At 50.0% G+C, this 14072-nt stretch overlaps 1 protein-coding gene across 1 annotated transcript in view; it reads right to left on the reverse strand.

The window, feature by feature from the left end:
• The window catches only part of Grik4 (glutamate ionotropic receptor kainate type subunit 4), a 362522-nt gene that overhangs the window by 198495 nt on the left and 149955 nt on the right, over positions 1–14072 (reverse strand). The window contains exon 3 of the mRNA XM_004636401.2: positions 6714–6878. Coding sequence (XP_004636458.1) covers positions 6714–6878 — 165 coding nt within the window. The remainder of the gene's footprint in view (positions 1–6713; positions 6879–14072) is intronic.

Below are 14072 nucleotides of genomic sequence, written 5' to 3' on the forward strand. Positions count from 1 at the left end.
GGGGCTCACGATGTTGGCTCTCCAAAGAAGAAAGTTTCACCTAAAAATGAATTCTTACAAAAATGTGTTCTTCATCAAGTTCATTTGGTGGCAAAATAGCGAACAGACAGATGTATAGCTGTTCATTGGTTAAGCATATCTAATCCAAAAACCTAAAATCTAAAATGCTCTGAAATCTGAATTTTTTTTATTTTTTTTGGGGGGGGGCACTGACATAATGTTCAAAATGTTTTGGATTTGGGGTCTTTCCAGATTTCAGAGTTTTGTATTAGTAATGTTTAACCAGTAAAGTCTATGCAAATATATTTTTAAAAACCCTCTGAAATTATAAGCATACTGCTTGTCCTCAGCATTTCAGATGAATGACAACCAGTCTGTACAATGTGTGAATGTAAGAATGTGAGCATTCTTGTTTATTACTCAGTACATGGTGTAGGAGCTGCATAATCTTTCCAATGTCTCCACACTTCCGTATTCTGAACACAGGAGCCCTGGGGATTTGCAGACCTGGGGCTGCCCTTCAGGGCTCCTCTCACATGCATCCGCATGTGCGTCTTCCTCCCCCGGTCATAAGCGCAGGGTTACAGTGACCCGGTAATGCCAAAGGCTGATCAGATGTTTGCACAACTGGAATGAAATGGCCCGATGCGTGCAGTGACACCGAATGACCCTCTTAGCAGCAGCCATGCCCCGGGGCTGGCCCAGGATCTGGGAAGTGGCCTTTTGTTTCATGAAGGGCCTCAGTTCCAGAGCTCCATGAGAGCCTGACTCCACAGGCCGAGGCCACCCAAGGGAAGACCCAGCATTTTGTGGGTGGGATGGCAGGATCGCTTTCCCTCTGCATACTGGGGAGCAGGGAAGAGAGAGAACAGGGAGACACGAGCGGCACTACCATGACCCCTAAGCTCTCGAGCCTGCAGAGGAGTCAGAAGGCAACCGTCGAGCAGCTGCTGGAGTAGCAGGCTATAGTGGGGTGCTGCAAAGCAAAACAGGGTCCTCCCCCTGAGTCTGCACAGATCCCTCCTCCAGGCAACAGCAGTGCAGAGGAGGGAAAGGGCTAGATTTGAGGAAGATGGTGCCCAGAGTTATTCATCGCAGCCCCTCTGGGGAAGGGCTTCCTGGATGGGATGAGGAGGTGGGTCCTCGTTGACAGGCTGACCCTGGATGAGCTCCCACAGCCACCCTCTGAGCCCAGGCACTAAACAATCCTGGCTTTACAGGGCTGCCAGAGACACAGGGCAGAGAGCTAGGAGAACCTAGAGACACAAAGACACTTCCTGAGCTGAAGCCCAAGCGGAGCAGCAGGGCAGGGTCCCTCTTTGTACCTGTTAGTGTTGGCCATCAAGCATACAGGGACGCTCTGAGCATCCCAGACAAGGCACACAATGCCACAACCCCTTCGTCTTTCCTACCGAAGCCCTCCCTCCGAGCGCCTTCCACTCTGAATTCTCCGTGGGCACACAGGCGGCTGAATGGATTGGACCTGCTGTCCGCAAGACAAGGCAAGGAGCATGATCTCTCCACCGTGATGCACCCCCAAGTCTGCATGGTCGGAGCTCCTAAAGGTCTCAGGGCACACGAAACTATTTCCTCCTCACCAATAACATGCTGTGTCAAGCCCCAGCCTGGTCCCAAACCTCTGTGTGGGGAGCAATGCCACTTACTGGGGCATTCCACACACCAGCGATGGGCTGGGAGGCACGTTGCCCCAAGTCCCTATGATGCCCTCAGAGGCCTTGCGGTGCCTATTCTACCACTGATCATGGGCACATGGAAAATCTGCTGTGAGCTGGCATCACGCCAGGCACTGCCCTAAGTCACAAGCATCTCTCTTCATCCTCACAATAATCTCCTGATATCAGAATTGCAGCCCCTCCCACTCTGGCGAGATTTTAATTATTCCTGACCAGGACTTGGAGGCACAAGGTGTCACCCCACAGCGCTGTTAGCGTAATGGATAGAATCCTGCCACATCCGATTCCTGCCCAAGTATGGGTGCTGGTCTCTCCTGCCTACCAGCTCTGGCCTCCCTTCTGCCCCAGGTAAACTCTCACTGCTATGCACATCTGCCCTGCCACCTACACAAACCCTCTGTCCAGGCTCAAGCCTTTGCTCATGCTATCGTCCCACCTAGCTGGATGCTTTTTTTCCTGTTTTCTTCACCTATGGAAAATGCCAAGGGCTGGCCCGGACCCCTCCCTTGTGCACCTGGCCTCTATTCTGGTCTGACGTCTTGTCTGAAGGACTCCCTCGTACACCAAAGGAGATCTATGTAGGCATTAGGTCACTTTACAGACATTTGGATCTCAACTTCTTCCTGGAAGACAGTACAAGGGAGGGCCAGTCGCCTCGTCTGCACAGCGAGGGCTCTGGACCAGAGGATTTCTAGGTGCTGCAGCTTGATGCATTTTCAAGCCTGCATTGTGCATACGTGAGGTGGGTAACTGGAGAAAGGGGAGCAAGGAATGCTTGTTGAGTGACTCATCATCAAATTTCATTATTTATATGCATGTCTCTTCTGGCTTCTCAATTTCTCTTTCCTTATGCTGACCTCAGTTTACTCTGTCAGGCTGATGGAGGGATGCTGGCCCTCACCTAGGAGAGGTAGTCTCATCCCCCTGGAATAAGGCCCGTGGACCACCAAGGAGCTCGGCAGCTGGTGCAGGAAGAGAACATCACATGCTGAGCTCCAGGCTGGGCACACTGGAGCCAAAGCAGGCCCTGTCATTAGTGAGCCTCTGGGCTTCCAGGAGAGGCCCTGGGGACAGCTGATGGCATGCTTGGCTCACAGAGACAAACCGAGGCAAGAAAGAAGTTTTGCTAGGGAAGCCCCTGCTTACAGCTCTGCAGTAAATTAAACTGCAAACTGTCTCTGGCAGCAGCAGGGATGGCGCCTCGGGGTATCTGGGTGGTACAGGGGTGGCGTTTAGTTAAGCTCTAATACAGTCACTGCAGGAGACACAGTGATCTGTGGAACAGAGGACTGCCCTGTCTGGCGGGAAGCTCCCTGCAAAAAGAAAGGCTGTGATGGAGACGAGATATGGGAGAGGGGGAGGAATGCTCCGCTGGGAGGGGAGATGACCTCACAGGTCTTGGCCAGCCCTTTTATTTAAGATCCTTGAGCTGTGGGGGGAGCTCGGAAGTCAAACATCTAGAAGCCCGAGGCAGTAATGGTGAAAGGGCAGAGGTTGGGGGAGCCCCAATGGGTTGCAGGGAGCTTTACATTGACCCTCACTTTAACTAAACCTACTCTACGAAAACCAGTCTATTTGAACCTGATAGTATGGGGGGACGGTGATTTCTACTGCCATCTTTCAAGCTCCCAGGCTGGCCGGTAAATAATGCCCCATGTGATGCTTTCTCACTCTGAGCCTCATATTCAAACATCATACAAGGTGAATTCCTAGATTCCAGCATCTTTACCTTCTTTGAACTTCACCATCTTTAATTCTCAAAATAACCGCTGCTTCCCTGGAATGACGTGCCCAACCCGAAAGCAATTCACTAAGTGGGACGTGGACTGAGCTTTGGAATCCCTCCTATTACAGAAAGCGAGGCCTCACTGTGCCCTGCTGGGCTGCTACAGCCGCTGCTTCAGTGGCGGTTTCTGTGCCCTACAGCCACAAACATTATCCCCGGGGATCTTTCGTTCCCTTGAAGCAAATTCCCTGGCCACAGCGTGACAGGTGTGAACTTGGGGGAGTTGTTCAGCGTCATGGGGCCACATGCACATTTTTAAATCAGTGATGCAAACTGGCCTTGGCCCTCCAGTCCAGGGAAAAACGAGTCAGTGACACTGAGGGGCAGTTGGCTTGGGGGAGCCCACCATTACCTCCCAAGCTCAAAGCTTTTGGATGCATCAAGCCCGGATAACTGGAAAGAGAAGGGGACTATCCAACTAGGACGGCTGTTGACATTCCGCAAGCCACCTGAGAAGAGCCTGGGGACAGTGCTGCCACGTGGTTATGGCCTAACTTTGAAACAGGGTAAAGACACTGAGAGGCAGCCTGCTCAGCTGCGACTGGAAGAGAACAAAGCCAACAAAAGCTGCACGTGTTCACTTACTATCCCTGCGTGAATGGTGGCAAAGGCTGCCCCCACCATCTTGTGGGGTGCTCTGAACAACCCTTAAAGTGGCATTACCGTCCCTCTTGTTTTACAAATAAGAAAACTGAAACATAAAATGGTGAAGCAGCCTGTCTCGTTATACAGCTCATCAACGGCACAAGCAGAACATAACCCGAGTTGGTCTGATTCTGAAACCCACGATCCTAATTTTTATACTACACAGATGGCTCAAAGGAAGAATCACAGAGCTTGCAGTCCTCTTCCACCCAGGGGTGCTGCCCCTTTTCTGTGTTCCTTCCCCTACTTCCTCCACTGACATCCACTCCCTGTCCCCCCAGTTCAGCCAGCAGCACTGACCTACCATCCATCTATCATGCCCTTACTTTGGGCAGGTGGAACCTGTGTATGAACTGCTTAGTCTGAACTGTTTAAATCCCACTGTGGGACAGCACTCCAGCTTCCCATAACACAAAGGCCTTTGGGGTAGAAAGATCCAGAAGTTTCATTTTCTAACAAATTTAATCATGTCTACAATACAGTAAGATGTAAAAGCTGAATGAGGGCTACTTGCTAATAAAATATCTGGCACCTAAATGAAGGGCAATACAAAGATACCCAAAGCTCTGAATAAAGATGTCAATTTCCTTTATTCCCAATTCACCTGGCTTAATATTTTATGTGCATTGACTTCACCAAGCAGGCTGCCTGGGTCACTGGGAGTGGAAATTTCCATCTGGTAATGATGCCATCCACAGCAGGCAAATCTGCACTTTTGGTCCTGCCAGGGAAGCCCATAGGTGGGGCTGATGGACTCAGTACAAATGGACTTCAGAACTGTTTAGAAGTCTGAGCCCTCATCTAAGATCTAAACAAAGAAATCCTGCAGACAGGACTAGAAGATCCACTGGAAGTCACTGCTGGTATATCCGATTTCACTTGGAAGATCTTGGGAAATCGAATTTTCCGTTCATTGTACTACAAATTAACCTCTATGACAAGCAGGACTTTTATCTCTTCCCTGATAAACTCTTATTCCCTAGAACCAAGCATAATAGTAACTCAATAAATATTCACTGACTCAATGAGTTAATGAACACATGAACAACTATTTTGCTTCTCATTCCACCATCCCCTGTCTGGAGGCATCCATGCTCCTGAGGGCCTCACTAGCACTGTTTGGCACAGCATAATACACCCTCGGTCACAGCTACAGGACCAGAAAGTGGGCACAGTCATCAAGGGTAGCCAGTGGACAATCTGGCCAATACTTGTGAGACTGACCACACAGCAAAACGAGCTGGATCCATCAGGTTCTCCACCTCAGCAACCCTGAGGAAGAGCCACTGTGGGAAGCTGCCACTGACGCACCCCCACAAAGCTCATCAATGAATAAACAAAGAGTTAATCAGGCCTCGGAAGCCACTATGAGACAAGGGCAAGACAAAACTAAGGAAATCAAACTCACAGAGGAACGAGCTTAGTTCCAACAGTGCGAAAGCATTACAGCAGTTGTAAACACAAAAGAGAGCGGTTGGCAGGTCTTGGGGTCACCACCTTCCTCCTCGTCTCCCTTTTCTGGGTCCTGCCAACACCTCACCTGCTGTACTTGGGCACTATGAAAGTATTTTCTTTCTCACAACTCTAGCAGCCCAGTCTAGAACACTTTTTGGTCCTCATATGGAAGATCTGATGTTTGACACAAATAAGTAACTAGTTCTTTTTTTCTATTTTATTTATATGCTTTTGCCATTGAGGGTTGTTAACAATTCAAGTGGGTTGAACAGGAGGAGACGCTTCCAAGTCTTAGGGAATGAGTGCTAGCTAGTCTGGGCTTAGAGGCTCTTGCTATAGTTTGGATTTTGAGTGTTGCCTGAAGGCCCTGTGTTAAAGACTTAGTTTCTGGTCTGTGGTACTACTGGGAGGTGGTGGGGCCTGCCCTTGCAGGGGATAATGGGAACCAAACCCCTCTTTTTCCTAACTACTTTGCTTTCCATTGGGTTTTCTGGTTTTTTGTATTTTAGGGAAGGGTCTACAGGGTGTTCAGGGTCTCACTACTAGATTAGACTAGTAGTGATCCACCTGTTTACAGCCTCCCAAGAGCTGAGATTACAGGTGCACACCACCACACCCAGTCTCACTTTCTCTTGGGTTGAAAGGCATCTTCTTTTTTTACTGTCATTTCAACTCAAAATTGCCAGAGTCATATGAGCAACAGGCCGTGGTGCCACAGAGGGGGCACAGCGGATTGTGCACTTGGTTTACAAGGTCGGGCACTTGTTCAGAGGCGGCTGAGTAGGTAGATGAGTAAATGAAATATATATAAGGATTTTTTTTTTTTGGTCCTCGAATGCCTTCAGGGCACTTTTGGCCAGCGGGAGAGTTGTGAGGCTCGAACTCCAGCAACCTGAGGCTGACAGCTTTGTGGAAGCAGCCACTTAAAGGACTGAGCTAGGGCCAGGACCCCTAAGTAAATGAAATAATTAGCATTCTGTCTTTATTCTTCACAACAAAAGTCTCATACAGGCTGTACTCCTCAAAGACCTTCCTGCTTTTCCCCCTCCCCCAGGGTGTCTCTAGCAGAGACCTGGCAAGGTGCAGCTCACACCACCAGCTAATCCTCCTCCAGCCCCGTCCATTCTACGTACTGGTTTCTGCAGTCTCGTACTCGCTGTCTCTGAGCAGCTCAAAGATGTCCACTTCGACCTTGGCCTTGCCCAGCCTCTCAGGAGCGCGGTTGATGCGGTTCTTGGCCAGGGTGATGGAGAGCCTCTCCCCTCTGCTGCATTCCATGGGGTCATCCAAGATAGCAGCTGTGGGCAGGCAAGCACACGGAACAGTTGGTACATCACCCACGACTGTTACCTCTTCCCCAAACCTCTCCCAACTACCCTCTTCCATTTCCAGGTAGATTGCTAAGTCTCTCATCTCAGCACTATTGTAAATGCAAGCTCTTCCCATGCTTCAGGGGTTCTGTTTGCAGGCAGGTGAATCTGAATGTGGGTGTGCCCCTCAGGGACTCTGTAAATATAGTAGCAGGCCACCAGGGTATGTCTGTATGAGGCCACTGAGGCCCAGGCACATTGACACCCTTGGTTGTGCATCTGTGTACACACAGAGCACCACACATGCGCCAACCTTTGAGAGTGGAAATCCAGGCATAAGAGAACCTCTTCCCAAGGTGAGAGAGGGTTAGGCCCAGTCAGTGAGGGAGCACCACAGGGACCAAGGAGCAGCGCAGGCCACTGCTGACACTGGGGCCCCAGCCTCTGGTGCCCACGAACTACGTTACCTGGGTGAGCCATGCACCTGCTCTGGACCTTTTTTCTTCATTCAATTTTAGGGCTAGGAAGGCAACCACGTGGTATGAGGATTCAGTTAAGACAGTCACATTAGGTGGCCCCTCATCTAGACTTGATCACTCTGTGGGGACAGCTGGGATGGTGCAGTTCCAACATGCTCCTGCCAGCTTTTGGAAGGAGCACGAGAACCAGGGCTACAGGGTCACAGAAAGGCACTTCTACCCTTTATTAACCATGGAACCCCGGTTTGCTCATATGGAAAATGGGGAGAAGGTTCTTCCTTGGGCTTCTGTGAAGATTACAGGAGTAATAAGTGCTCAACCCCGGATCTTGCACATAGCAGGTATAACTAGCAACTAAAATCCTTAATTGTCTTGATAGGGTAAGTTACAGAAACAAAAATCTACAAACAAAAATGATTACAAACATTTATAGCCATGTTATTCTATATGTGGCAGAAGGTGGAAAGAACCCAAATGTTCATCAACTGATGGAAAACTAAAATGGGGTTTTTCTACACGCTAGGATATAAAGACAATGCAAGCAGACTAATGGCTGACTGAGTGGGGTAGGGGACTTAGAGGGATGTCCTGAATTTACAGTCAAGATAGCTGCACAGTTCTGGGAATACAGTAAAAAGAGCTGAACTGTATCCTTTAAATATGTAAATTATGTGGTATGTAAATTATATCTAATTTAAATTTTTAAAAAAAATTTGGTACAGTTTTACTATGCAGCTTGTAGAGATCCTTCTGTCTCAAGCTCTCAGTGCTGGGATTACAGGTGTGTACCACCACGCCTGCTTTCGGTGGCCGGCTCAGTGTTCATGGAGTTCTGGGCCTAGCATAGCATGTGGTACCGGGATTGAACTGCTTAGACCACCAAGCTATCTCCCGGCCTCATGTAAATTCTATCTAAATAATCCCATTATAGAAAAAAAAAGACACCTAAAACTTAAATCTTTCAAGGCAAACAGACTCCACCGACACAGAGCCCCCGATTCTCTGGGGTGGCTAAATGGACAGATCCAGATCCATGCTGTCTTTTCCAGGTACTGTTCCCATACTGTCTCACAAGTTAAAATCCAGGACAGAGAATATTCCATAGCACTTTCCCCAATTGTGCATATATTTGTATGCATAACTCACTGAACAAGAAAAACAAAATTCCATTCACTCGGGTGACGGTGCATGGGCCAAAGAAGAGGAACCCAAGACAAAGGCAATAAAGTGGGCTTCTGAATTAACTGCCAACGCCCACATTCACCTGAGATGTGCCCCTGTAGGGGTGGCCAGAGGACCACAGACACGTTACTGGGAGCACTGAAAACCCCACCAGGGTGACGTCAGGGAGAAGACAGGAATGGGGTGGCTCCTCAGGCGGCAGGAACAGTTGCCTTGTGCTGTACCAGGTGGTACTTTTTGACTGGGAGGAGAGCAGTAATAAGAAGGGACTCCTGGGACTCTTCTAGAAGCGAAGCTTTTCTTGAAACTTTCTGGGGATGTCTAGCCCTGTTCTATCTTCAACTATTACATCTCCACATCCACCAACGATAGATAGTGGGGTTCCACACGAGATATGATCTAGGAAAAAAAAATGTTTCACAATAAAAAGAAATGACTAGGCTGGCCCTAGAGCATAGGGAAGAGATAGGTAGAAAGTGAGGAGTTGGCAGTGCCACCCATCACAAATCATGGGACCGGAAGCATGCCGGTTTACAGTAATCAGTGTGCGCTTTTTCAGTAGCAAGCGCTTAGTAGACACAGTCTCATACGACTTCTGCAATGACTCTGAGATAAGTGTTCACCCTCATGTGGAGACGGGAACTCAGAGAAGTCGCCTACCCTGCGCCTGCACCTGGAGCTGGTGAGCAGCAATGATCGCAGCGGACTGACTCCAGACTTTGCTCTCGAATCGTAGATCACCCGCCTGTGCACGAGAATTGGGCTTTCTAGGCACTGGGGCTGAGGACAGGGTGCGGCGGCTGACCTGACTCATGGGCTTTGTAGGTGAAGGAAATCCCACCTGGGCAGTGTTCTGAAACACCAGCACACAGTCTGGACTCCAGCTCTCCTCAGATAATTTCTCTGCTTTCCTATCTCTCCCCACCCTTGTGAGATGTTTAGATTGGAGGAAGCTGTTCTTCCCTCTGGCTGGGCTATGTGATCTCATTCTTACCAGTGTTTCAGTTTACAATCTACTATTTAATCAGCTGTAATAGAAGGATGAAGGGAAAACAAAGCTTTGTAAATAAGGAGGGGGAGAGGGGTTGAAGGCAGGGGAAGGGAATGGGGAAAAAAGATGAATTAAGGATGTTACATGGACAGGTACAAATTCTCCATGAGCAACATGATCATTATGAATATCTAAACTAGACCTATACATTTAACTAAAATAAAAAATGATCAGTTGTAATGAAATAAATTAAGAAAATAATCTCTCCTAAAATGGTTCAGATCTTAAATGGCCTTCCAAGTCCCATGCATTAAAGGCTTGGTCCCCAGCCAGTCTGTGACACTATGGGGCAGTGATACAGCTTTTAGGAAGTGGAGCCTAATGAGAGAAAGTTAGGGCACTGGGGTGTGCTGGAAGGGGACCCTGGACCCCGGGCACCCTTTTTCTCCATCTGCTTCCCAGTCACCAGGCGGCAAGCAGTCTCTTCCACCTGCCCACTTACAATTATGATCTGCTCTAGCACAGGTCCCAAGCAAGAGGGCCAAGCAACCATGGGCTAGAACCATGAACCAGAGGTACATCTTTCTTCTTTTAAGTTTAAAACCTCCAATTAGTTTGTCACAGATGCAGAAACCTAACCCAACACCCACGCACTTCACCTGAAATTTGGGACCTAAGAAATGTTTTGACTTAGGTGTTCATGTCACAAAGTTACAGTATTGTTGTACCGTGTACTGTGACAGTACTTTGTGTACCATTCCACAGGGACACAAAGGGTACAGTTATAGCTACAGCACAGCAGGCAACACACACCCAAGGGTCTGGTCCACAGCCAGCTGGTTCTATCTGTTCTTGTGTGTGCGCTCTCTCTCTCTCTCTCTCTCTCTCTCTCTCTCTCTCTCTCCTCCCTCCCTCCCTCCCTCCCTCCCTGCCCTCTCTCCCATCCCTCTCCCCCATCCCTCTCCCCCATGTTACCTATAGACATCATTTCTCTACCCCCAATGAGTATGTTGAAACCCTAACTCTTCATGTGACTGCATTTGGAAGCAGATGTGATTAAGGTTACATGAGCTCCTAAAGGTGGAGGCTTGAGCTTACAGCATTACTACCCTCTTACTCACTCTTTTCTCCCTCCCTCCTTCCTCCCTTCTCTTTCCCCCACCATAAGAGCCCGGTGCAGGGAGGTAGCCACGAACAAGCCAAAGGCAGTTTTCTGAAGAAAGAAAAATAAAGTTCTGCTGTGTCAGCCACTTGGTCTATGACATTTTGTTATGGGAACCCAAGCTGATCAAGACAATGCACTAATACAAATTCAGATGAGCAGGAAGAGACTGAACAGTCAGCTCACAGAGCACCACTGGACATACTTTGAGACAGGGAGGCAATAGGGAATACGGGCATCCTACACAAAGGAGACTGTGAGGGCCCTCGCACCCCTTCCCACTTTCCTTTCCACAGGGTTGGCTCAGCAGGGCCTCTGCAGTCAGAAGCTCTGGGCAGGGGCTTGCCAGCTCAGGAAGACCCACAGCCCTGCTCTCCCTACTCCCTACCCCACACCACTCTTCACAGGGTTCTTCAGTAAGGTTTTAGTTCTAGCCAGTGGTTCACTTCTGGCAGGGAAGTACCTCTGCTGGCTGGCTGGTTGGCATCAAACATACTGGGATTGGGATAATTAGGTTGACAATAGGAGCTGAATTCTGGGGCTGTGGAGGCCGAAGATAAGACGGAGGAGGATTAGATTCTCTCAGGATGGCCCAGGAACATGCCTGCAGCAGGCCGTTACCAAACAGCACACTTGTTCTCCAGCAGTCTCAGGAGAACAGCCAGATGGATGAAGGGGGGCAGCGTGCTCTTAATGCGAGGCAGACGCTGCTGGCCAACACCACGTCCCTCAGGCCTGGCTGTCTGGCTAGGCCAGGATGTTCAGAGGGCTCAGTTGCTGCCAAATGCGAGCACTAGGAGCCAGCACATCCTCAGGCCCTGGAGACTGCTCTGCAGGATGTCCACCAGCAGCCACAGTGAGCCGGCAGCAAGGGCTGCAGCAAGGGCCGGGCTGAGATGGAGATGTGTGGGGACCCGGTCCGACCCCTCTCCAGGCCTGGGGACTCCATGTACTACGATTTTTCCAGTTCAGGTGGACTCAATGCACGCTCTTCTTGTCCAAGAAGCCAGCTGTCTTCCACAGTTACATTGAGCCTTTCTCCCCACAAGCGCCAAGTCTTAGACCCCTCCCTCTTCTCTATGAGGCTCAGGCATGGGGAAAGAAAGTCTGGCCTCTGAGGAGCACCTCACAGCGGACACTTCCTAACTGTGTCTGTGAGTGTCCTTAGCTGCCAGTGCATATGCATTATACACGTATTATGTATGCATGCATATTTGCAGTACTAGGAATCGAACCCAGGTCTTCCACACTGATCTACACCCCTACCCATTTAAAAAAACTTTTGAATTGAGGTTTTGTTATGTCACTAAATTGCCCAGCCTGGGCTTAAACCTGCAATCTTCCTATCTTAGCCTCTAAGAGTGCTTAGGATTACAGGATTACAGGTGTGTACACACCACCACTGGCTTCCTGGTCATACTTTAAAACCCTAGAGTTTACTCTCCTGCTTTTGAGTCTTCCCAGATTCCCCATCCCAAAAGAATTCCCTTCCCTTTGAACTCCCTCATTTCTCTGTTCTACCCATTTGGTTGCCTATTTTCCCTTCCATAGAGGGCCAGCTGCCTGAGGGTAAGGTCTATCCCTGATTCTTTTCCATACGGGCAGGCCTGTGGACACGCAGTGGCCCTTGGAGAAAGGTTACTGCAGGGATGCAAGCTCGAGGCTGCCTGACTTTGCATCCCCAGCAGCAAACGTCAGATTAGTCTCTGTCCGCGGTGCAGTGGCCTAGAAGATGCTCCTGTGCACAGGTCTGCGGGGCAGAGGAATCAGCAACACCCTCCAGGGTTCTCCTGCCCTGCCCGCCTGTGCCAAATGCAATAGGGCTTACACAGAGTCTCAACAACCCAGGCACGACTCAGCTGGGAAGACTGGCCTCGTGTCCCTGGGCTCTTCCTAAGGTGCGCTGCAGATTACAGGCACTGTGAGGACTCACCTCTTCAAGAGAGGAGTGAAACAGTTGTACTGGAGTTGTCACCTACACACTGTCTGCAACACCGCCTATGGCTGCTAGGCTCGGTCTGCTGCACCCCCACACTAACAAGAAAAAGAAACAGTGTGACCCCCAGGGAGTCCGAGAGCGCTACTCCTCCGCTGCCCCCTGGCTGCTCACTCCGAGCTCCTGGTCCCCAGACGTAGCCCTACCCTGCCGCTCATCCGGCACCAGCCTCCACTCAGCTCTTGTCCTCACAGGCTTCCCTGCAGCCTGCTGGGCCCAGGCCCCCCTCTAGCTGGACCAAATCACCCCACCATGCACGCAGACTCGCATCCCTAGCTCACACCTTTATCCAAACCCAAGACCAACACTGGACCATCACGAGCCATCGCCTGGCTGGGCCAGCTCCCTCTCATGCCATACACTAGGTTCCCTGGCCAGGATGGCCATAACAAAGTGTCACACACAAGGTGGCTTATAACAGAAACATATCCCCACACAACTCTGGAGGTGTGAGTGTGAGTGTGGCATGTCAGGACTGGTTTCCGGAGTCCCTCTCCTTGGCCTGGAGGAGGCCAACTTCTCCCTGATCTCCATACCGTCTTTGCTGTGTGTATCCATGTCCTGGTCTCTTCCTCTTCTAAGGACCCCAGTCATGCTGGACCACGGTCACCCCTAATGAGCTCACTTGAATTTCATTACCTCCTTGAAGATACTATGTCCAAGCACAGAGACATTCTGAGGGTATCTGGCTGCAGGAATTCAACACAGGAGTTAGGGAGTGGGCACAATTCAAACATTACGGGAACCTTCACCTCTAGCCACTGCCCAACTCCCACGTCCCTCACGCTTGGCTCACACGGATGGAAGTGAGGCCACCTTGTGGCAATTTCTTTGACTCTGTGCCCCTGTATCTTCCAAAAGGCTAAGAGGACAGGGCTCCTGCTCCCCAGATGAGCACCATAGCTTCCCCCTGTACCCGGGTCTGCCCGCCTCTTCCTACCTACTTCCTCTCCTCAGTCTTCAGTCTCTCTCAGGTCAGCCTTCTCCCCTAGCTGGGTCATGGTCAGGGTCCCCCCCCACCATGTGCGCAGTGTGTCTGCCCTTCCTCTGCTCCTTGCACTCAAGCCAGGCTTTACAAGTGATTGCTTCATGATCCCTTGACCTGATTTCATCCCAGATTCTCCTTGACCCACTATAATCTGCCTCCATCCCCACCACTCCCCTTACGCTGCTTACAGAGTTAATGCCAACCATCTCATTGCACATAATCAGCTCTGACCTCATGGCAGCACTACCCAAACACTGTGGCCCTATCCCAGCTCCTCAGTTCCAGGCACCAGTCCCAACTGCTTCTGGTTTTACCTCCTCAGTATTTTTCAAATCAACCCTCTTCTCTTGAGTCCAAAACTTACTGTCCTAGTTCAGTCCTTTT

Source organism: Octodon degus, unplaced genomic scaffold (assembly GCF_000260255.1).
Source record: "Octodon degus isolate 3935 unplaced genomic scaffold, OctDeg1.0 scaffold00080, whole genome shotgun sequence".
In the NCBI taxonomy this organism is placed as follows: Eukaryota; Metazoa; Chordata; class Mammalia; order Rodentia; family Octodontidae; genus Octodon; species Octodon degus.